Consider the following 23,656-nt stretch of genomic DNA (forward strand, 5'->3'; position numbering starts at 1 on the left):
CATATAAGGATCATAAAAATCAGTCCTTATCGCTTGCGTTTAGTACATTATTTCAAGTGAAATGATTTTAAAGTCCATCTCTATCTTGACCTTTGAGAGAAGCTGTAGGTTCTATACATCACAGGAATGAGGAGTTTATGTGCCTGGTTCATGGGACATTATCGTGTCGATTAACTGAGCTAAGGCATATAAGACAGTTAACAGAGGTGGGCACAGCAGCCAGGAGGAAATGTTGTTTTCCACCTGGGAGTCCTGGCTTCTTTCCCTCTCCTTTGCTCCTTGTTTCCTGGACACCTGTGCTAGACCCATACTCTGTTCTTTTTTTTTTTTTATAATATTTTTTTTTCGTTTATTTTTGAGACAGAGAGAGACAGAGCATGAACGGGGGAGGGTCAGAGAGAGAGGGAGACACAGAATCTGAAACAGGCTCCAGGCTCTGAGCTGTCAGCACAGAGCCCGACGTGGGGCTCGAACTCACGGACCGCGAGATCATGACCTGAGTCGAAGTCGGACGCTTAACCGACTGAGCCACCCAGGCGCCCCCATACTCTGTTCTAAGGACCCCAGAACAGGTGAGGCACACACTTAGGCAAACAACTACCATGCAAGGAGAGTACCTCCATTCATGTGCGTCGTGAGTGTGTGTATGTGTGTTTGCACAAGTGCGTGTGTGTTCACCAAGCCTCCAACCGTGCCTTGGAATGAACTCAAAGGAGCAAACTGTGGTTGCCTGCCACCTCAGAGACGGTGTGGTTTCTCGCAGCCTTCAAAAACCAACAACACTTTCACCCCTGTGTGCTTCAGTCGGCCAATATCCAAAGCGGTGGGAGAGAAATTCATTCATTCATTTATTTATTCAGCAAATATTCCTACTTCCCTACTGATCCAAGGTGCTGAGTAAGAATAGGAAGTATGAGAGAGCATGGCTCACTTGGGCAGCTGCAGGTGGCTTGGCATGACTGGAGTTAAATATGCTGTTTTCCCTAAAACAAACGTGACAACCCAAAACCTGAGTGGGTTAAGGAGGAAGGACGTAAGGGGAAGTTATGTGTTGGTGAGAATTTGTCACTTTTCAGGATTAGTCAGAATGGACTAGATGTTTCTTTTAAAAGCCTGGTAATTTCCTTTGGAGAACTGCCAGACTGACAAGTCCATTACGCTAGGGCAAAGGGTCCCAAACTTTGCAGTTCACTAGAATCACCCAGGGAGTTAAAGACAAAAACAAAACCCCCTCGGATGCCCGCCCGGGTCACACCTAATACCCATTCACCCAGAATGTCTGGGGGTGGGAGTGAGGCGTCGGTGTTCTTCCAGATCCTCTCGTGATCACAATGGGCAGCAAAGTTCCCGAGTCACTGCCTTAGGGCACGGTCCAGTTTTCCTTAATTAAAACACACTTGTCTCTGCGTTCTGCTTCCAAACATTCTTACGTTGTTTTTGCTCTTTCCTTGGGTTGGGGGCGCTCTGAGCAGGAAGAGGATGTGGTGTCACCCAATTAGGAGGTCTCGCTTCGCTAAGCCCGTTGGCGTAGTCGCCAGGGCTGCACCGGAGTGGATTTCTGCTTTGTCATTCTGACTCTGGCGGCCCGGCCGCCCGCTCCGAGCAGGGCGTGGCTTCTCGTGGCGGCGGGGAGCCCGCCACCCTTCCCCTCGGTTCGCAGCAGTCCCTCGCAGTGTCTCCGCAGTGCCTCCGAGCGGAAGGTGGGGGGCCGCCCTCCAGAAGAGCCTGGTGGCCCGGCGCTCCCCTTCACGTAAGCGGTGGGGACCCAGAAACCCGGGTAGGGCTGCGAGCCTCTGGGGCTGCGGGGCTGGGGACGTGGGCAGCCGTCTGTCGGGTGCGCTTCGAACCCCGGAAAGGGATGTTTTAAGGTGTGTCTGAGTAGGGGTGAAGCTTGGTGTAAGGCGGTGCTCTTGCGGGCCGCGTTCATTGTGTCGCGTGGGTCGGTGGAAGCCGAGCCTGGGCTGGGGAGAGACCGGCAGGCCCTTGTCGGCTGGTGGCTTCCTTCCGCTCGCCCTCTGTAGAGACAGTGTGCAGAAACGTGAGAAAATGGGTGTTTGTATCGTTTCCTACTGTACGAGTGTCGGAATGTAGATGACAATGTGATGCATAGATCGACAGATCCTCCACAGCACTAAAGGAGTATAATAATTTAAAGATGTCTCTTAAGAAATTGTCGCACCATTTAATCCCCGGAAATCCAGAGTTGGCAAAATGTCCGTACCTCCCTATTTACAGTTGGGGAAACCGAGGCTCAGAATCACGTGACTTGCCCCAGGCTCTTCAACGCGACAGCTGCGAGTGGGACCCAGGGCTGGTCTCGCTGTATCGGGCGTACAGGGTTACAGGCGTGCACTGCACTGCCTGGGTTTGAACCCTGGCTCTGCTCTGACGACCTAGCTGCTTTGAACTCGGGCACGTTAGCTTTTCCGTGCCGGCTCTGCCTGTGGGTGAGACGGGCCGGACGGGACCTACTTGCAAAGAGTAGTTGTGAAGACTGAGTGTTGGTAATGTGCAAAGCATCGCAGAAGTGCTAGCTGCCATTGTTGTTGTCAAAGCAGCAGCGCTTCTGAGTTGGTGTGATTTTTGTGTCATGAATGGGCCGGATGATGTTAGAGTAACTGGAGTCTATTTTTAATTCTATCATTGACTCACTGCCTACCTGAGTTCACCCGTTTGTAAAATTGGGCCATTAGCTCCCCGTCTGTCAAGCAGGGTGTTGCTGTATGGCTTCAAGGTTCTGAAATGAAAGAAAGCACCCTAAGAGGGCAGAGTGTTCCTAATTTTGCCTCGTGGTTTCAAATTTCAAAGAAACCTGGGAAGTTGGCTTTTGGCATTCTATATAAATGCAGAGTTCAAAGGCAGATTAAATTGGGAGGCGTTTTATAGAAGTGGAGATGACTGTCTTAAGCCTCCTTTGCGAGGCTTCTCTGCATTGGGGATTTACCGGGATTCGGGGCGTCTGGTCCCGCGAGGCCGCCAGGATTTGAGCGCGGCGGGACCTCGGGTGCGGGAGCCGGCCGGGGACCCTGCGGCCGGCGCGCGCAGGTGTGCGGGGAGAGGGGCCCGGGCCCCGGGCCTAGGCAGGGGGCGGCGCGGTCGGGGACGCGGAAGCCCCGCCCCCGCCGTGCACTTCCCGCCGCGGCCCGGGGCGGCGAGACTGACCCGCGCCCCTCTCTGCTTTTGTGCCGCAGAGGACGCCGGGGGCCTGGAGAGAGCGCTCTCGGAGCTGACCTCGGAAACCGACGTGCCGGTGGTGTTTGTGAAGCGGCGAAAGATAGGAGGCCATGATCCAACCCTGAAGGTAGGGCGGGGGGGCGCGGGGGACATTAACGTTTTCTACCCGCCGGTCCCGGGAGGGAGCTCCTGGAGCCCACCGTGCTCGCGGCCCTCCTTTCGGGGCCAGGGTGGATGTGTGAACGAACCTCCAAACGGAGCGCGTCCTTAAAAACGACAAAGAAGCAGTAGGGGCCAGCTCACGTGTTAATGGAAGTTGATGAGACGGCGGGTAAATTCAGAACTGGGGAGCTTGCAAGGGAGTATGTAACTTTTCGTCTTCTAAAATACGCGTTCAGAAAAATTTTCCTTCCCGACTTTCCCTGCCTTTGCCCCTTCTAATCAATCTAAATAACTTAAATTTTAGCAGCAGTGTAAACGGCTGAAAGTGAGCTGTTTGGAGAAGTACTGAGCAAAGGGGATCAGGAAACGCATATCTTCGTCGGTCCCTATCCTGTTTCTCTATAATTCACTGGGAGGGAAACCCAGAAGCCCCAGGCTCTGGGGAGAGTAACCTGCAAGCTCCTGGAGTGAGTTCATTTCCCTTCTGGTATCTCTTGTAGCCCAGAGTTAACTATTGGGTGGAGGGAAAGGGAGAAAAATCTTTCCTTTGACCAGTGGCAGGCGCGGTGGCAGTCCTCCCTTAGGACCCCGCACCGTGGGGTGGGTGGGTCATGGCTGTGGTCCCCGTGCATGTTGTAGAGGAATACCCGTCGTGCATGATGTTCTCCATTGAGTGTGGTTGGTTACCCGGTTAGAAAGTCTCATAATCTCATCACCCTAATACATCTGTCTGCTTTAAGTTTTGCTGATTATCTTTTTGTCCTTGTCTGTTTGTATCCGTGTAATTCTTAAGAAATGGAACTCGTGCTTGAACATTGCCTTCTTAGAAGTAAACCTGAGGCCTCAGGTTAAATGTAAAAAGTCTACTTAGATGCCTGCACATTTAGGAAGAATATTAACAATTAATTTGCATTTTTATTTACTACCTTTTCTTCTAAAAGAATCTTGTTTACCATTTTTGAAGAATGGGTGATGAAATAGGAAACAGATAGACTTCAAAGACAAATGGAAAATTCATGGAAAATAATTAAAGGATAAAAAGGCTTTTAGCTTGATTGAAAGTATTACTCAGACCTTTAGTTTGCAAGTAAAATGAGACAAAGGTCTATTAATATTACTTTCTGTCTGGATTGTTCTGTTTTCTCCACCTGTGTCATAAATTTGCACTTAAAAAGTTATATGGGTATTTGACCTTTATATAAATTCTACAAATGGTTCTGGTTTTAGCATCGTTGGGAGTAAAAAGAATCACTCTTCTTATAAGCTTTGAACCCACTTTATTGGTATGTTCTGATGTTTTCAATCCATTAATCATAGTTAATTTCAGACATTTAATGAGGTGCGGTGCCAAGGTTGAAAAGTATACCACCAAGTCATAATTAAAATTAAAAAAAGTTATTTAGCACAGTTTTTAAAGTAAGCTTACCACTCTACTTTGTATTATTTATTTTTGGTTTCTAATGAGTCCTAAGACACAACAAAGTAAGGACCACTGGTTTGAAATGTTTGTGAATTTCCAGGCAACTGCTGTCCCAATTTGGGGCTAAGTGGTAGGTTCTGAAAATCTTTAGGGAACATTGGGTTTGAGTGGAGAAAAACATTTATTTAGTGGAGAATTGATTTTATAGGAGTAGTGTTATGATCCTAAAGTTCACACCTTAAAAAAAAAAGGTTAAGATTTTATACTTTAATTGCAAGGTAAATAGGGGAGAGGGAGCTCTTTCAAATGTCTGCTTTTCTTTTCTCCTCTTTTCTTTCTTCCTTTGTCTCTCTTTCCCCTAAATAAACACAGCAGCAGCAGCAGCAAAATCTACCTAGCTGTCACAGTGTCCTATAGAAGACAGGGAGTGAGAATCCTGCTTGAAGGCACTTATAAGTCTAGATGACTACCTATAGGAAGCTGAAAGCTTTAAGGAAGTGTGTTTCAGAAAACTAGTCTATGGGCCACCTGCACGGAATGTCTGGAGTGCTTGTTGAATGTGCATGCCTAGGCTTTACCTGAGGTCTTCTTAAGTGAACTTTCTGGAAGGGGCTAGGATCTGCCTTTTAATTTATTTTAAGCAAGTTCCCTCAAGTAATTATTAGGATAAATCTCACATTTGAGACTTACTTTAATGTAGAAGGTAGTTTGGTCAGGGTTGGGTGCTAAATAATTACAATCGGGGAAAACCAAACAAAGTACTACATTTTTTTTTTTTTATGTTTTATTTATTTTGAGGGAGAGCGGGTATGTGCGAGAGCATGAGCAGGGGAGGGAGAGAAGGAGAGAGAGAGAAACCCAAGTAGGCTCCGCACCAGCAGCGCAGAGCCTGTTGTAGGGCTCGAACCCACAATCTGTGAGATCATAACTTGAGCCAAAATCAGAGTCTGACTCCACCTAACTAACAGCGCCACCCAGGTGCCCCCAAAGTACTACTGTTTAATACCCAAAGGATATGCATTAGAAGATAGCAAATGGGGGTAACTCACCAGGCCACTAACACTTTATACCTGAATAGAAAAATAGAGAAATATGCTGTCTGTGGCCAGGACTTGAATGTGCAGGTGTGAAATTGGAACTAAGGAGCCTACTGAATTCTAAGAACTATGAAAAAATTCCTATGCTCAAAGTCATCTGGCTTTCATAAACATTTTAGTTCCTTTTTTTCTTCCTTTTTTTTAATGTTTAAAAAATTTTTTTTTTAATGTTTATTTTCGAGAGAGAGAGACAGAGCATGAACAAGGGAGGGACAGAGAGAGAAGGAGACACAGAATCTGAAGCAGGCCCCAGGCTCCTAACTGTCAGCACGGAGCTCAGTGCAGGACTCGAACCCACGAGCTATGAGATCATGACCTGAGTCGAAGTCGGACGCCTAACCAACTGAGCCACCAAGGTGCCCCTTAAAGGACTGTTTTGATGCTGGGTCTTGAATTGTCTTATTTTTGAAATCTTTGTTTTCATGGATAGTTTTCCCACAGGCAGGGGACACTTAACCCTAGTCTGAGCCACTTAACCGACTGAGCCACCCAGGCGCCCCAATGTTTGTTTATTTTTGAGAGAGAGAGAGGGGGAGAGAGAGGGAGACAGAAGATCCGAAGCCGGCTCTGCGCTGACAGCAGAGAGCCTGATGTCGGCCATGCCAGCTAAACCCACTGAACCATGAGATCATGACTTGAGCTGAAGTCGGACACTTAACCAAATGAGCCACCCAGGCGCCCCATAAACATTTTAGTTCCTAAGGGCAAGATTGCAAGTATTCTTGCAGGGAGCCTTTCTTGTATGTGAGTCAGTGTCTCCAGGATCGCAGAGTTTTGAAACCACTTGTATAAATGCTTGGTGGTGGTATAGAGAGGAAAAGCAAAGTGCATGAAAAAGTGTTTATGGGGATACTAAGCGCAGGACAGAATTAAGACAAGTAGTTTGAGATCATAGTCTTGGGAGAGAAGACTAACACTGGCAACACAGGACTTCATTTCTTCAAGGCCATAGTAGGAGAGATGCCAGACGTAAGGCAGTGCCCGGTTAACAGGGAGGTGAATTATGGAGGCAGTTGTAGGAGGAGCTCAGGCCCGTGCAGAGGTTCGGGCCCCGCGGTCCAGGCTCTATGGGTAGACACTAAGAGGCAGGTTTCCTCCTTTGAAGCCTAACTTCTAAAGTTACCAGGAACCAGACTCTTAACTGAGTAGACATCAGGAAATGAGTGGTAATTTAATAACTCCCCAACCATCCCCTTTGTATCTTAATACTCTACCAAAATTGGCAGAGAACTTCATTTCTTTGGATTCTTTACTCTGACCTGATCCTTCTGGGGAGACTAGTGGTGTACCTGCTGTGGCCGAGTGGAGCTTGAGGCCCAAGGAGAGGGGAAGAGCACCGACTGGCTGACACTAAGAAGGTCGCGGGGGGGAAGGACTAACAAGATCCAAAAGACGCCTGGATTGTTAGGACCACAAATAAATTTATCTGGGGCTGAATTACGTAGTAAACTTTTTACTAGTGAATCCACGTTGAGACCCCATCTCGCTTCCTTCCACTTGGACTGACAGCATGAACCTCTTTCTTGCTGTTCGTTTTCCTTCCACAGCAGTGCTGCTACTCTGGCCTTTCCTGGCTCCTCCTGTGCCAGGGCCTGACTGCTTCCCACATACGTGCCCACTGCCTGTAACAGAGGCTTCTGCCCCGGCCTCCCACTTTGGTCTCCCTCCCCTTCTCGTCCCTGGGCTGTCGGGAGTCCTCTTCTGATTGCTGCTTCGCTGCCCCTGGGTCCGCATCCAGGGTAAAGGGCACACTCCTTAGCTTGGCCTTCTGTGTGGCAGGGCCTGGCCCCCACCTGCTTCTCTGGTTATCTCTTGCTCTGCTCCCTTACCTATCTGCAGTGGGGCTACCATTGCAGCCAGAGTCCCTAAAATTTCTCTCCTCTGTTCTTCATTTCAGTTTCTGGTTTATCTTCCTGTTCTGAGACACTTTTCCAACCGCCTCCCTGTGTTACAGTACAAGGCCAGATTTGCCCATTCTTTCCCTCCGTGCTCCCACAGCACCCCCGAGAATCTGCTCTCTGGAAGAGGAAGAATCCTGCCAATTATAATTTTTTGGCTTACATATCAGCAGTGGAGAGTTAGTCTTCTTTGTGCCTAGGATCCCAGGTCTATATTAGAGTTCAAAAACTATTTATTTTTTTATTTTTTTAATTTTTTTTTCAACGTTTATTTATTTTTGGGACAGAGAGACAGAGCATGAACGGGGGAGGGGCAGAGAGAGAGGGGAGACACAGAATCGGAAACAGGCTCCAGGCTCTGAGCCATCAGCCCAGAGCCTGATGCGGGGCTCGAACTCCCGGACCCCGAGATCGTGACCTGGCTGAAGTCGGACGCTTAACCGACTGCGCCACCCAGGCGCCCCTCAAAAAACTATTTAAATGAACATGCCTATTAATGATAATAGCTACCATTTATTGAATGCCTACTCTAAATGCTCTATTGCCTCATTGATTAAATTCTCACAGTAGTCCTCTGCAGAAGGTGGTTTTATCTAGGTTTACAGAGGAGAAAATGGAGGCCCTGGGAATTTAAGGAACGTGCCCACATTACACAGCTAGTTTAAGTGGCAGAACCAGGAATGGAATCCAGGCCTGTCTGTGAAATTCACTGTGTGGTACTCATACTTCCCGGCACTTGACTTTGTGTTACAGCTATTGGGATACATGCCTGAGCTCCCCAGTGTGGTTGCGTGCTCATGATTCAGAGCTGAGCCCATGCATATCTCAGTATTTCTAGCATAGCTCTGGCAAATTGGCATTCATTCATTAAATGCTTGCAGAGTGGAACTGCATTCCTCCGTGCCTACTAAATTTACATTCCTTTAGAACAAAAATGACTTATTTTTGTACCTTCTGTGTGTGTGTGTGTGTGTGTGTGTGTGTGTGTGTGTAACACTTGGTATGCATTCAATAAATAATTTGTTGAATGACTGGATGATGGTAGGGGCCAGAGGAGACTAACTTCAAGTGAGGTTATTTAGTTACAAGATGTCTGATTTTATGAAGGTGGACTGTCTCTATCTGAGACCAAGACTTTTTTTTTTAAAAAAATTTTTTTTTTCAACGTTTATTTATTTTTGGGACAGAGAGAGACAGAGCATGAACGGGGGAGGGGCAGAGAGAGAGGGAGACACAGAATCGGAAACAGGCTCCAGGCTCCGAGCCATCAGCCCAGAGCCCGACGTGGGGCTCGAACTCACGGACCGCGAGATCGTGACCTGGCTGAAGTCGGACGCTTAACCGACTGCGCCACCCAGGCGCCCCTGAGACCAAGACTTAAGATATCCTGGAGAGATTCTAGGCAGCATATAAATGGTTCAGAATTTTAAAGAGCTGTATAACAGCAGCAGCGGCTACCTTCATTGTTTTATGCAGGTGTGTCTAGGTCAGCTGAGAAGGAAGCCCCATTACATTTATTTAGCTACAGGTACTTTTGAGTACCTGTGTTCTCCACCTTGGGCTAGGCACTGTTTTTGCTATCTGTAACAGAAATCTGTGGGGCAAATGTATATATTTAAAAATATGTTTGTCAACAAATATTTGTATGTGATTATAGAGTGACAGCCAATCTGGGTTGACATCCAATAGACTCACTTTACAAATGAGGAAACTCAGACTCTGAGGAGAATAAGTGGAAACTAATACAGCACTAGTTCTGACTGGAGCCCAGACCTCCAGCGTGAACTCCTTCAAGGCTGCCTTCTTAGAAACCACATACCCTGTGCTTTCCTGCCCGTCGTTTATCAAAATGATGCTCCCGGTCATTGCTGACTTCTGAGGTGTGTCCCGAGAGGGTTGGTAATTGCTCTCATAACCTGAAAGGTTCTATTCTCAACTCACACCCTTGTTTACGTTTGCTCTTGAGGCTTGGAAAGTCAGCCAGCACTGGGTTTGCTGGTGTCCGCAAAGCGTGTGCCTTCTGACTACAGAGCGAGGGCGGAGGTTTTGTGTACTCTTACTTCGCCAACAATAAATCCCATGTTATTTGAATAGAACAGTTATTCAGAGCTTCTTTTGGATACTTTTTTTTTTTAAGAATCTGCTGAAATCCAAGGAACCACTCATGAGAAAAATATACCCGATAATTTTGCATATAAATCTCAGACTCTTTTTTTTTAAATTTTTTTTTTAACGTTTATTTATTTTTGAGACAGAGAGAGACAGAGCATGAATGGGGGAGGGGCAGAGAGAGAGGGAGACACAGAATCGGAAGCAGGCTCCAGGCGCTGAGCCATCAGCCCAGAGCCCGACGCGGGGCTCGAACTCACGGACAGTGAGATCATGACCCGAGCCGAAGTCGGCCGCTTAACCGACTGAGCCACCCAGGCGCCCCAATCTCAGACTCTTAATAGACCGGCTTCAGAATATTTAGTACAGAGGTTTATCTCTTCAAAGTACTATATGCACTCCATTAGTTGAAGACTTCCTAGGTTTTTAAATTGCATTATGTGGCAAGTGCCTTTTCACTGGTATTAGTTACAGTGGGGATATATTCTTGTATGCCTCCTTGTGGATTTAACCTTTAAAATATTTTTCTTTTCCTAAAACAACATGCAGGAGTGAAGCTACTGGTTTGTATACTTCTTTTTTTCCATTTAGTTTATAATGTTTATTAAACATTTACTATCTTTGGGATGATTGAAGACTTACTAATTACCTACTAAGTATTTGAAAATATTATCTGATCTGTCACATAATTCTCGTTCAAAACTTATAGTAGCTTATGGTGTTTAAGTAGTACTATCTCTACCTTACAAATGAGGAAACCAGACACTGAGCAGTTAAGCAACCTACCTAAGAGAAACCTAATAACTAATAATAGGTTAAGATTGGAACCCAGGTTTGCCTCCTTCCACTGTCCATGGTTATTTAAAAAATATGTACCTACCTTGATCGTGGCAAAGTTTACCTGAAATACTAAAACCCCAACTAAAGCAAAAACGTATGCACACAAACATAACCTTGAAGGAAATTAAGATGAAAGAGAAAATATACCTCATGTCCTGCTATTCTGACAAATCAAACTAGTACTTTGATCAGTAAGACTCGTCTCATCTAGGGAGCCTGGGTGGCTCAGTCGGTTAAGTGTCCGACTTCAGCTCAAGTCGTGATCTCACGGCTTGTGAGTTCGAGCCCCGCGTCAGGCTTTGTGCTGTCAGCTTGGAGCCTGGAGCCTATTTTAGATGCTGTGTCTTTCTCTCTCTCTGTTCTTCCCCTGCTTGTGCTCTGTCTCTCTCAAAAATAAAACAACAACAACAAATTCAAAAAAAAAAAAAAAGACTCTTCTTATCTAAGTATTGAATAGTCACCGTAGCAGGATAAGGGCAGAGAAGGGGCTGGGAAAGAAGGAACAGAAAAGTTCAGGGAGCTAGCTGGTAGCAGTAGAAGCATACGTGCTGGATGGGGACCCAGACCTGATTGGCTCCTGGCTTCGGCTCAGAGGTCTCTCATATGCCCATTTGTTATAGATTAATCCTGCAGTAGAAACCCCACTGACCCTCTGGGAGTTCTTTTTTTATTTGGCCATAGAGAGACCTGTAATCTGTGCCATCCATCCCATCACGTTTGTGTTGACCACCAGGGGTTGTGGGAGACCGCTTAAGAGCTGGGACTCGAATGAGTCCGAACTCCTAGCAAGGGACTGGAAAATAGGAAAAAACTGGAGGAAAGAAGAAAGGAAATATAGGGCCATGTTGAGCTCTTGCCAGCAACTCCTGAAAGAGGAAAAAAGGGGGAGAAGAAGAGCTGAATTATTTTGGAGGCCAGGCTGTACGTCATGGTTGCCTGAACTTGTCACCTTACTGAACGAAGAAGGCAAACTTGAGTGATTTCTTCGAAGCACTAGTGTGCTTGTGCTGTTACAATTCATAGAGAAGGTTACCAGTATAACTGAACATATGCATTGCGTTCTTCTTTTTAAGCTGCGTTTATATACTTATTACGAGTAATTGGACCTTAGGGTAGAAAATCGCTATTTAGTGATTTCAGGATTCGCAAGTGTAGAAATCCCATTCTTTAAAAGATTAAGGAAAATTGTTACACTTGAGATTTTTGCTCTGTAGCGACATTCAAAACTTGTACTCTAAAGGCAGAGTTGAAAAGGCAAAATATAATGCAAGTATGACTTTTTTTTTTTAAGTTTATTCATTTATTCATGTAAGTCATCTCTACACCCAATGTGGGGCTGGAACTCAAGACCCCAAGATGAAGAGTCACATGCTCTCCCGAGCGAGCCAGCCAGGTGCCCCACAAGTTTGGCTTTCTGAGGATGATCTGAGTTACAGGTTCCCAAGGTTCTTAAGGACAGGGATCCAGCACAGAATTCAGCACTGGAAATCACTACTTAATAATACGATGCTTGTCTTGATGCGTTCTGTTGCTCTGGGCAAGTTGTGTGGGCTGTTATCTCCTGAGAAATCCCTGTAAATGGTATTAATAATGCTTTAGAAGTAGGTTGGGAGAATTATTTTTCTAAACCGTTTTGGAATTCTTAGATGAAAGGCTGTGTATGGAGCACATTGGTGTCAGCCCGTTTTCCCTTCTCTGAGACGGGAGAAGAGGCACCTTGGGGTGGCAAGGTTGGCCTTTGTTTTGGAGTTCTTGTCATAAATTGCTTTCACTGGATTTCACAGAAGCTCCCAAGAATATGGTTAACTGTAAAAGGAAACATTTTTGTATTTGGAACTTGGGGTTAATTATATGTTTTCATCTAAGATTTAGAACAGATTTAAATAGTTTGTAGTTGGCCAAACTTGGGGAAGAAAATATGGCCCTTTGATGAAACTGGGGCCCACCTTTGTTTTTCTCTTGCTTTTACTGTACTTCAGAGAAGACTTAAACCTGACTTTCTGAAAAGCAGTCAAGTTTTCTTTTCAGTGTGTTGGATCTGTGTTTTCCCACTGATCTGTGAAATTAATATTTTGCTGCCAAATAACTTGCAGTAGGGGCTGGAACAAAGCTTTCATCTACATTCATTTATACATTCAAACATGCATATTCCAATGTATCCATGTGAACACACAGCTTTGCTTGGAAGATTTAAAATCAGATTCTTGCTTTAGAGAAGTTCAGTCTAATAGAGCAGGATAATATATATGCATGAGTAACTATAATGCCTGGTGCTTTTGAAAAATGCACGTTTTTCCCCCTGAATTACCTATACTTAAAATAATGGGGGATGAAGAGTAATGTAAATAGTTTAGAGAAACTTAATACTAGGGTTTACTGTTCACGCATTTGCAAGAAACTTTCTGGTAAAGACAGGAAAAATGACCCAGTCTAGACGCATGGGGAGGAAGGTAGGGCTAATTTACTACCTCTTGGTGCCTTGAAACCAGAATTGACAGGTGCAGTGGTATTTGTCTCCCCGCACCCCCAATTAAAATGGCACCTGTTGAAGTGAAAAGCTTTTGATCTGGGTTGAGAGTGTACTTTTTTGTTCTCTTTAAAAACAAAATGTATTCCTTATTGTTACATCTGCTTTGCTGCTTGTGAGACTGATGAGCTAAATAAGCCCTTTCCCCCAACTGTGCGGGGATTCCCGGTGAATTTTCCAATGTAGTCACTCGATTTACATCATTCGCTTCCTTTTTCTTGCAACAGATTGTGTTTAAAATTTTCATAGCTTTGGGGCGCCTGGGTGGCTTGGTCGGTTGAGTGTCTGACTTCGGCTCAGGTCATGATCTCACAGTCTGTGAGTTCGAGCCCCGCATTGGGCTCTGTGCTGACAGCTCAGAGCCTGGAGCCTGTTTCAGATTCTGTGTCTCCCTCTCTCTCTGCCCCTCCCCTGTTCATGCTCTCTCTCTGTCTCAAAAAAATAAATAAACGTTAAAAAAATTTAAAAAAAAATTTTTTTTTTCATAGCTTTGCTTACCTTTTAGGGTTCAGATTTACTCTCCATTCAGTCTGTGGTCTTTAGCTTTTGGCAAACTTTCAAAGAAACCTCTCTTTTGCAGAGACTGCACCCACTTTATTCTTCCACCCTTGGGTGGTGGAGAACCAAAGGTCACTTGAGTAATGCCTGACCTGACACCACTTTAGCTCATGCGCTAGCCGACACTCTCTTGCCTCTTGCCTCTCAACTGCCTCTGCCCTAGTTTGGAGGGGGGTCTGGCTTTTGAGAGCCCGTGAAGGTAATTAATGCAAACAGCCACTTTGCAAGTGAACTCTGAGAGTTCGGCCTATTTGTAGTGGAGGTTCAGCAACTCACAATGCTTGGCTTTATGGGCAGTTTACAACGCAGCCAGATTCAGTTCTCAAAAAACCAAAACCCCAAGGACCCTGCCTTTTAATCAGAGAAGAACGAAAAACATAGGCTGACCTAACTGCAAGGTGACGGCAAATGTTTTAAAGTGCAGGAGCTTTGACCCTCCCCTCCCCCATTTTGCTATGATTGTCTAGGTATTTCTTTGAAAGCCAGAGGACACTGTCAGTAATTGCTAAAATAATAGCTATCTGTTGAGCGGGTATTATCGTAGTGTGGAGAGGGGCCCCATTATTGCGCACGTTCTGTGCTGTGCGGCAGGGAGCCGGTTGCTAACGCGGGTGCGTCTGGGCTCCGCGGGCCTGGGCCGCCGGGAACCGGAGCCAGCTGGGGGCGGGGCCTCGGGACCCCGCCAGTGCGCATGGGCGACGTCTTCTCCTACGGACCCACTTCAATTTCCGCCATGGTCGGAAACGTAGCGAATGCAGTTAGCTGAGTGTCAGCTGAGCGCGCCGGTCGCCGGAATGTCTGATGAAAAAAGCTCCTTGAGGGGAGGCGTAGAGAAAGGAGAGGAGCCAGCGGGGACCGTCGCTGGTAGTGCGTTCTCTGTGAAGCGGGTGGAGGACGAGGAAGAACCGATGAAGGTGGAAGTGGCGGTGGGGGCTGATGGCTGCCCTGACGACCTCAGCTGCCGGGAGGCCGACATAGACCCATACCTCCTAGGGCTTGCGGATGACGAGGAGAAATGCCGGAAAATCCGCAGGCAGTACCGACAGCTCATCTATAGTGTCCAGCAGAACCGTGATGACATAGTGAACACGGCGAGCGACACGTTAACCGAGGCCCTTGAAGAAGCCAATGTCCTGTTTGATGGAGTGAGCCGAACCAGAGAAGCAGCACTCGATGCCCAGTTTCTTGTTTTGGCTTCTGATTTGGGTAAAGAGAAAGCAAAGCAACTGAACTGTGATATGAGCTTTTTTAATCAAGTAGCGTTTTGTGACTTTCTGTTTATATTTGTGGGCCTGAACTGGATGGAAGATGATGAACGTGATGAATTGAGTGGCTGTGATGATAATATAGCTCTTTCCTTCTGGGAGACAGTACAGAAGGAAGCAACATCCTGGATAGTGCAAGCTGAAACATTCCACTTTATTTTTGGTTCATTCAAGTCTAAGCCTTCTGCACCAAAGCCCCGACTTGAACACCAGAAGAAAGCTCACAAAATGGAAGAAAATGGGGCTATGCCTACAAAGCTGAGGAAGTTGGACCTGAGTAATAATCAAGAAGCAACAGAAAAAGAAGTAGAAAGAATCTTGGGATTGTTGCAAACTTACTTTCGAAAGTATCCTGATACTCCCGTGTCCTATTTTGAGTTTGTGATTGATCCAAACTCTTTTTCTCGTACTGTGGAGAATATATTTTATGTTTCTTTCATTATAAGGGATGGTTTTGCAAGAATAAGGCTTGACCAAGACAGGCTGCCAATATTAGAGCCGATTAATATTAACCAAGTGGGTGAGGGAAATGATCCCAGTTCTCATGGCAGGAGACAAGGAGTTATATCTTTAAGTTTACAGGACTGGAAAAATATTGTGGCAACTTTTGAGATTTCAGAGGCTATGATCACAAACTCATACTAGGGACTTTTGTTCTTAGTATAGGATGTATTTTGTGGCTTTTCCAAAGTATCTGAAAATTGAGAATAAGATCCAAGCAGAAGCACATAGTGTATTTCATGTAAAGTGAAAAAGTATTTTCAAGACATCAGAAATTGTTTTACTGTGCAATGTATTTTTTTTTTGGTAGTTTATGAAGTTGTCATGATCTGTTATTAAAAAATATTCATTGGCATGTTCACGGAAAGATTTTTTTTGAATGCCCATTAAGACTTTACCAATAAAAGTCAGTTCTGAATTTCCTAAAAGGCATCGATAATTTACCAAAAACTCAATTTTATGATGCACTGTGATACTGCATTGCTTCTTTTGTTACAGGGAACCAAAGGAATCCCGTATGAGGCTCCGACAAGGTTGGGGGAAGAGTGGGTATTAAAAAAAAAAAAAAAAGTCAAGAAAGACTTTATACATAGGTCAGTGAATAAGCGATGCAACACTATTTTTAAAAAATGTAGATTTTTTGCTTCATTGCAAGGAAGACTCCATAAGATTAATGCGTGGGTATCCATATTCTAAATAGTTTCTCCTGTGATTGGACAAAATAACCTCTACAGTAGATAAGGTGAGGCATCATTTAAGTGTGTGCTGAAAGGTAAGTAGGGATTAATCAAAGACAGCAGAGGTATTCTCGGCAGGGGGAACATGGAGGCCAAATAGAGGCCAAGAGTTACAGTCTTTATCTACTTGGTTAATGTCTTCTCTGGCCTCTAATTTCCAAACCCTTTGTGGTTGCTGCTGGTACACAGATTGGCCTTCAGAATCAGTGGTGTTTCATTATGTAACAGCCTTGAATATTCCCAGTTCAATTTTGTGTTTCTTATGAGGGCTTTGAATGCCTGGAAACTATCTCTGTTTATGCTGAAATATATAACTAACTTGCCCATATGTTCTTTACTTCACCATAAAGACTTGTTTTTTCTTTTTGTTGCTTGCAATTATGAATTACAATCTTAGAAGTTATGCTAAAAATGTGGGTCTTTAAGAAAACAATCTTGAAGGTGCAGAGCATGTCTATTTGTAAGCTACTTTTCTTTCTTTTTCTTTCTCTCTCTCTCTTTCCTTCCTTCCTTCCTTCCTTCCTTCCTTCCTTCCTTCCTTCCTCCCTCCCTCCCTCCCTCCCTCCCTCCCTCCCTTCCTTCTCCATGCTGTATGTGGGGCTTGAATGCAGGACCTAGAGATCAAGAGTCACTTGCTCTATGGACTGAGTTGCCCATAAGTTGTTTTTTTTTTTTTTAAGTTTATTTATTTGGAGCACCTGGATGGCTCGGTTGAGGGTCCGACTTCAGCTTAGGTCATGATCTCACCTTTCGTGAGTTGGAGGCCTGCATCTGACTTGCTGCTGTCAGCACCAAGTCCACTAAAGATCCTTTGTCCCCCTCTTTCTCTGTCCCTCCCCACTCACGCCCTCTCTCTCAAATAAATAAGTAAACATAAAAAAATGAAGTTCACTTATTTGAGAGACACTGTGAACGGGGGACTGGCAGACAAAATTGCAAAGTAGGCTTCATGACCTGAGCCGAAGCCAAGAGTCAAGTGCTTAGCTGACTGAGCCACCAGGAGCCCCCTAGGCTGCTTTTTTTCATCCCTATAGGAACTTAATCTGGGGTAGTAGTGGACTTTGCCATTAGGCATCATTTGGCAAGTGGATAAGTATCTGGCTTGGGAAGAAGTAACAATGAACTTTCCTACTAAGTCTTGTGTAGAATAGGGAAAGGAAGTCCAAAGACTAATTAAATGGCATCAAGGTTGACAGGAGTGATCCTAATGTGTGTTGGGGACAGATTCTTCAGTAGTAGTTGAGGTTTTTTGCCAAAATAGAAATTTCTCACGAAACTTGTTCAGTTGTTTTCTAAAGTAGCCATTCCTGGGGTGCCTGGGTGGCTCAGTTGTTTAAGGGTCTGACTTCAGCTCAGATCATGATCTTACGGTTTGTGAGTTTGAGCCCTGCATCAGGCTCTGTTACTAACAGTTCAGAGCCTGGAGCCTGCTTCGGATTCTTTGTCTCCCTCTCTCTGCCCTTTGCCCACTTGTGCTCTGTCTCTTTCTCTCTCTCTTGAAAATACATAAACGTTAAAAAAAAATAAAGTAGCCATTCCTTCCCCTTTTCCTTCCTTTCTTTCCTTTTTTTTTAAAGTTTTTTATTTTGAGAGAGAGGGAGCGTGGGAGTGCAGGGGAGGGGCAGAGAGAGAGAGGAAGAGAGTGAGAATCTCAAGCAGCCTACACACTGAGAGTCCCACTGCAGGGCTCGAACTCAATAGCGAGATCATGACCTGAGCTGAACTCAAGTTGGATGCTTAACTGACTGACCACCCAGGCGCCCCTCTTTCCCCCTTTTTTCATAAAGGAATGCTAACCTTGCTGGGTGTGCCACCCTTTGATTTATTTAGCATCATGGAAGTATCATTTGGTTTCGCTGATTCTCATTTTAGCCTGTCTTTAGTACCCAAGTTCCTTGGGTTTTCCAGAGATTTGCCATTAGAGGAAAAGAATTTCTTAGTAGCAAGAGGATTCTGCCTCACTTTTTTTACTCATCACTGGATTGCTCAGTTAAGTGCCCAGTGTCTTTACAGAGTATTGGAGACTTGACTAAAAGCATCAGTAGAGAATGTACAGATTTGGGGGGAAGGTAATTTTGGGGGCCTTCTCTAAAGTTAACAGCTTTTAAAATCTAAATCATGTTGACCACTTGTTTCTGTTTTTACTGTGATACCTTAGTTGCCACATCATTTTGAAGTTAAAGTGACAGCTTACCTTGAAGGAAAAAAGAATTGACTGATAGATAATTACAGAGATTAGATATGAGGCAAACTGCAGATCTGCTGGTTTCCCAGGAATATAATCAGAGGGGCTTAAATTTCACAGGTTCAATAAAATCAACTAAAATTTAGGAGAATATTACAGAAAGAATTTTTAACTAGAACTTTATTGTGTAACAGAACCACTTTCTGATCAAAGCACCTGGAATCAAATCCTGACTTAATTAACGTTCTAGTTAGAGGCTTTGGGCAAATTATTGAACGTGTAAACCATAGGTTTTTGATTTGCTAAATAGGAATAACACCTGTCTCTTAAGTTTACAATAAGGATAAAATTGGAAAATGTATGTGACAAGGACAGTTGGCTCTTAAACAATGAGGGGTTTAGGGACACCATCCCCCCTGCACAGTCAGAAATGCAACTGTAACTTTTGATTCCCCCAAAACTTAACTACTAATAGCCAGCTGTTGACCAGAAGCCTTATTGTTAACATAAAGTCAATTAAAACATATTTTGTATGTTATATGTATTATATACTATATTCTACAATAAAGGAAGCTAGAGAAAATAGGAAAATCATAATACTGAGAGGAAGAGAAATATGTTTATAATACTCTATTTATTGAAAAATCCGCATGTAAGTAGACTGCATTTCAAACCCATGTTGTTGGAGGGTCAGCTGTACTTAGAAACCTGAGTTCCGGGGTATGGTATAGTGAGAAGAGCAAGAGCTTAGTAATCATTTACTCCTGGGTTCAATTCTTAATTCATGGGGCGACTTTCTTCATCTCTAAGGGCTTCTGTATTATCGTTTATGAGATGACCACATTGGAAGGCTATTGTGAGGACTAGATGGGATAATATATACAAATGGGGTAATATATGCAAAGCACCTCGCACAGTGTCTGGCTCAGGAGTGAGCCCTCATATTAGGGCCTCCTCTCAGGGTCAGATATTCTGTGCTGTAAGCTACTTTAGTGGTGACATCTCTGTCACGGTTCATTCACTTTATATCTAGATAGGACTTCCTCATGCCTTTGCCTTTGTCTTGGGGAATCTATTATCAAGTGATTGGAATTGGCAATTGTTACTTACTCAGCAATTGTTTGAGTGTTCACTGTACCAGATGCTGGTCTAGGCAGTGGGGGGAAAGTGGTGGACAGAAAATGGACCGTCTCTTAGGGAATTTATATTTTAGTGCATGTAGTAGTGTCCTATTGCTGCTGTAACAAATTACCACACTTTTAGTGGCTTAAAATAACAGAAAACGTATATTATATCATATTACAGTTCTAGAGGTTGAAAGTCTCGTATCTGTTTGGGCTAAAATCAAGGTGTTAGCAGATCTGGTTCTGCTGAGGCTCTGAGGGGAGAATCTGTTTTCTTGTCAGTTTCAGAGGCCACCTGTAATCCTTGCTTTACAGGGTCTTCCTCCCATTTTCAGACTTGCCAGTGCAACTTCTTAAGTCTGTCTTCACATTTACTACTGTAGTGAAGTCTCCCTCTGCTTCCTTGTATAAGGTTATGGTATGTGTTAATGGAGTTGCAAGAAGCAAAAGGAAAAAGTTGTTTGGGAAATTTAGGAAGACCTTAATGGAAGAAACGGATATTGTATTGGACACTTAGAATGTTGGTAAAAGAACCCACCGTCCCCCCCCAACTCCTGAAGGAATGCCTTAGAAAGGGTGATGTGTTTGTGTGTATTGAATAAAAATAATATAACATCAGTGTTTACTTACTGTTTATATACTGTGTCAGGATTTGATGGGAAGAGGGCATTTCAAGTGAGGTGTGGCACAGGGAAATGCAGGGGACATCTGTTAAACACTCCAGGAGCTTTTTGACCACGCAGGTTTCCTTCTCTGGGAAGGGGAGAATTAGTAACCTAAAGAGATTGTTCCTACCAGCGTCTGTGCCGATATGCATTACCCTGCCGTTTGGTGTAGTACAAGGGTATGTTAATTTCATTTTACAAACTAAAAAGACAGACTCCCTAAGGATTAGGTGATGAGCCCAAGTCACCTAGCTTAGAGAGTGGTAGAGCAAGTGTTTTAACCCAGGTCATTTCAACACCAGAGCTGATGTATAATGGTAAGAAAAACTAGTACATGTCTCTGCTCAGTGGATATGAATCATGTTTGGTGGGGAGGAACGTAAAAATCATTCTAATTTTGAAGAAATCTGGGACACTTGAATTGTTTTCTATGTCGTGCCTTTTCAGAGGTGAGTCTGGAGCAGTGTTTCACTAGGGGTAGGGGTGGGAATACGCATTTTTCCTAAGAAGCAGATGGAAAAAGTGAAAGAATATCCAGTATGTAAGTCTGGCAAACACCTGCTAGGGGTGAGGTGCTGTGTCCTATAGTACTGCTTCTCAAAGTGAGTTCTTCTGGGGACTTCCTGCGGCCCTAACAGGAAGACCTTGAAGTCAAAATTATCTCCATAATATTGAGATGCTTTTCTCATCTAATTCCTTCACGAGTCTACCATGGAGTTTTCCAGACAGGTGACTTTGTAACAGACTGAACGCATTAAAGATATGAGTGTTTTTTATAAATTTTTTTTTTTTTCAACGTTTATTTATTTTTGGGACAGAGAGAGACAGAGCATGAGCGGGGGAGGGGCAGAGAGAGAGGGAGACACAGAATCGGAAACAGGCTCCAGGCTCCAAGCCATCAGCCCAGAGCCTGACGCGGGGCTCGAACTCACGGACCGCGAGATCGTGACCTGGCTGAAGTCGGATGCTTAACCGACTGCGCCACCCAGGCGCCCCAAGATATGAGTGTTTTTTATTAAGACAGGCATTAAAAAGAATTGTACTGTCACTAATTAAAAAATTATTTTTAACAAGTATGTTTAACGGTAATGCTTAAGGCATTTAATATTTTAATTTAAAATATTTTAATATTAACATTTCTTAGTTTTAACTTCTGTACACTAAAATTGATAAATAAACTTCACATTAACCAAAGCTCTTTGGGGTCCTACATAATTTAAGGTTGTAAAGGGATCCTAAGACTAAAAAGTTTGAGAATTCTTGTTCTTTATCAGGTAATATAGTCAGTGGCCACTATTTCTAACAAGCATAATTGGAGGAGAAGGGGGGAGCATTTTTCTTTTCTGTCTTACCCATCTGTGTGCTCCTCCTTGACGTTGGGGGAGCTTTATTCTACTGCCTATCTTGTTTATATTTTAGGTGGCAAACTTAACTTAGACCTTAAGGATAGCAATTTCAGTTTTAAGTTGGATTGGAATTTGAAAACACTATGTGTAGTTTTGGGGTCAGTGGACTGCTTTAGTTGCCTGTGTCTTACCGTTATACTTACAGAGTCAAAAGTGTTCAGGCTCACTTAGTTTTCTTCATAAAATCTGTATTCTGGTTGATACAATTTGACTTCAAGCTTGAATAAGAATCAGGTGTGATCCAGAATTTCAGGACAGAACAGATTATACATTGGTGGCTTTTCAGCATGACAGTGCGTTTTCTTTCTTTTGTTCTAGTAGATAATGGTGGGGGTGGTTATGAAATGGGTAGTTTTCATTTAGACAGCCAGTGACGGTCTTCCAGCACTGTGCCAAGTACTTGCAGATAAAACTGAGGCTGAGATTAAAATGGTAATACGTTATTTTTCCAAAAGGACATCTGGCTGCATTTATTAATTCTTTTAAGCCAGCAAGTCAGCCTGTGCTCCTGGAGACCAACTAGAGAGTAATGTTTGTTACCTGAAGCTTGTAACGTTCCTGTGATCTGAATGGCTATTATTACCAAATTGTTTTTCCCCCCCACAGTGCCTTGTACTGAAGGAGGAGCCTCTGCCAAAATGCCAGTAGATGAATACTGGCTGTGTTTACCAGCCTCTCACGTTAGACCTTTTGTACAGACGGTCAGGTTGATGCAGTCTTGTCCCCATTGTTGCTGGTACCCACGTGCTCTCCCTTCAGTCTCTGAGCCGTCAGGTGCACCTGCCACCCTGCCAAGGGGCAGCCACGGTGCCATGCCTCTTCCTGCACCTTCCTCCAGTGCGCCCCCTTCCGCGTCCCCAGCATCCTGCTCTACTGACCCTAAGCTCTGCCCTTCGCCCCCTACAGCTGATGGTAGGCAGGAGAAAAATGTGGCGTCGGGGCTGGTAAGTTTGGGGGACTTTTATCGATTATTGAGATTAAAACTTCATTTTTAAAAATACTTTTTTGTTGCTGGTATAACATTTAGCACACATGTTTGTTTTAATAAAAGGTAATATTAAAAATACCACCAAAACAGGAGGCACCTGGTAGGCTCTGTTGATTAAGCATCCGACTCTTGAGCGCAGCTCAGGGCTGGATCTCAGGGTCATGAGTTCAAGCCCCGCTCTGGGAGTGAAGCCTGCTTTAAAAAATAATCACCAAAACAGTGTTCCAAGCTAATATGAAATATAACTCATGTATATAAAACCTAGTGAAATGAAATGGCTTTTGAAGTTAAAAGTCTATAATATTTATATTATAAAGTCTGTTATGTGCCAAGTACATGGAAACTAATACAGTATAGGAGGCCTCGTGCCTAGGTAGATTAAAGCAGTAAGCTTTAGGGGTGCCTGGCTGGCTCAGTGGGTAGAGCATACAACTCTCGATCTCAGGGTTGTGAGTTCGAGCCCCATGTTGGGTGGAGAGATTACTTAAAACAACTAAAAAAATACATTTAAAAAAAGTGTTCTTAAAAAAAAGTTGTACAGAGTTGTGCTTAATTTATTGTCTCCCGCACCCTCCCCCACTTTTTATTTCTTTCCTTATATAAAGTATCTTGGGAGGCTCCTGGGTGGCTCAGTCAGTTAAGCGTCCAGCTGATTCAGGTCATGATTTCACGGCTCATGAGTTCAAGCCCCACATCAGGCTCTGTGCTGACAGCTCAGAGCCTGAGCCTGCTTCGGATTCTGTGTCTCTGTCTCTCTCTCTCTCTCTTTCTCTCTGCCCCTCCCACACTGTGCGCAGGCGCGATCTCTCTCTCTCTCTCCCTCCCTCCCTCAAAAATAAATAAACATAAAAAAATAAATAAAATGCCTTGGAAAAGCAGGGACTTTTACATTTAACTGTTCTTGTAGGTAAATGTCAATTAATGCTTTTGTTCTGAACTTTTACCTGAGCAATGTAGAAAAGTCTTAAGTATTTGGCTAATCTGTTTCAGTTGCTATTTA

At 44.2% G+C, this 23,656-nt stretch overlaps 2 protein-coding genes across 3 annotated transcripts in view; both read left to right on the top strand.

Moving 5' to 3' along the window:
* Positions 1-1,641: 1,641 nt before the first annotated feature.
* Positions 1,642-23,656, top strand: part of TXNRD1 (thioredoxin reductase 1) — a 71,845-nt gene continuing 49,830 nt past the window's right edge. The window contains exons 1-2 of one of the 2 annotated variants that reach the window (XM_047067372.1): positions 1,642-1,750; positions 3,192-3,301. The gene's annotated coding sequence lies outside the window, so the exon portion shown is untranslated. The other variant, XM_047067371.1, reaches the window with a different exon arrangement.
* EID3 (EP300 interacting inhibitor of differentiation 3) lies at positions 13,671-15,979 on the top strand. The gene has a single exon (XM_047067373.1). The coding sequence runs from the start codon at positions 14,538-14,540 to the stop codon at positions 15,693-15,695; it is 1,158 nt and encodes a 385-aa protein (XP_046923329.1). The 5' UTR covers positions 13,671-14,537; the 3' UTR covers positions 15,696-15,979.

Source organism: Lynx rufus, unplaced genomic scaffold (assembly GCF_022079265.1).
Source record: "Lynx rufus isolate CCGP_SWC_20201006 ecotype Redwood Valley unplaced genomic scaffold, mLynRuf1.p SCAF_7, whole genome shotgun sequence".
Classification (NCBI taxonomy): domain Eukaryota; kingdom Metazoa; phylum Chordata; class Mammalia; order Carnivora; family Felidae; genus Lynx; species Lynx rufus.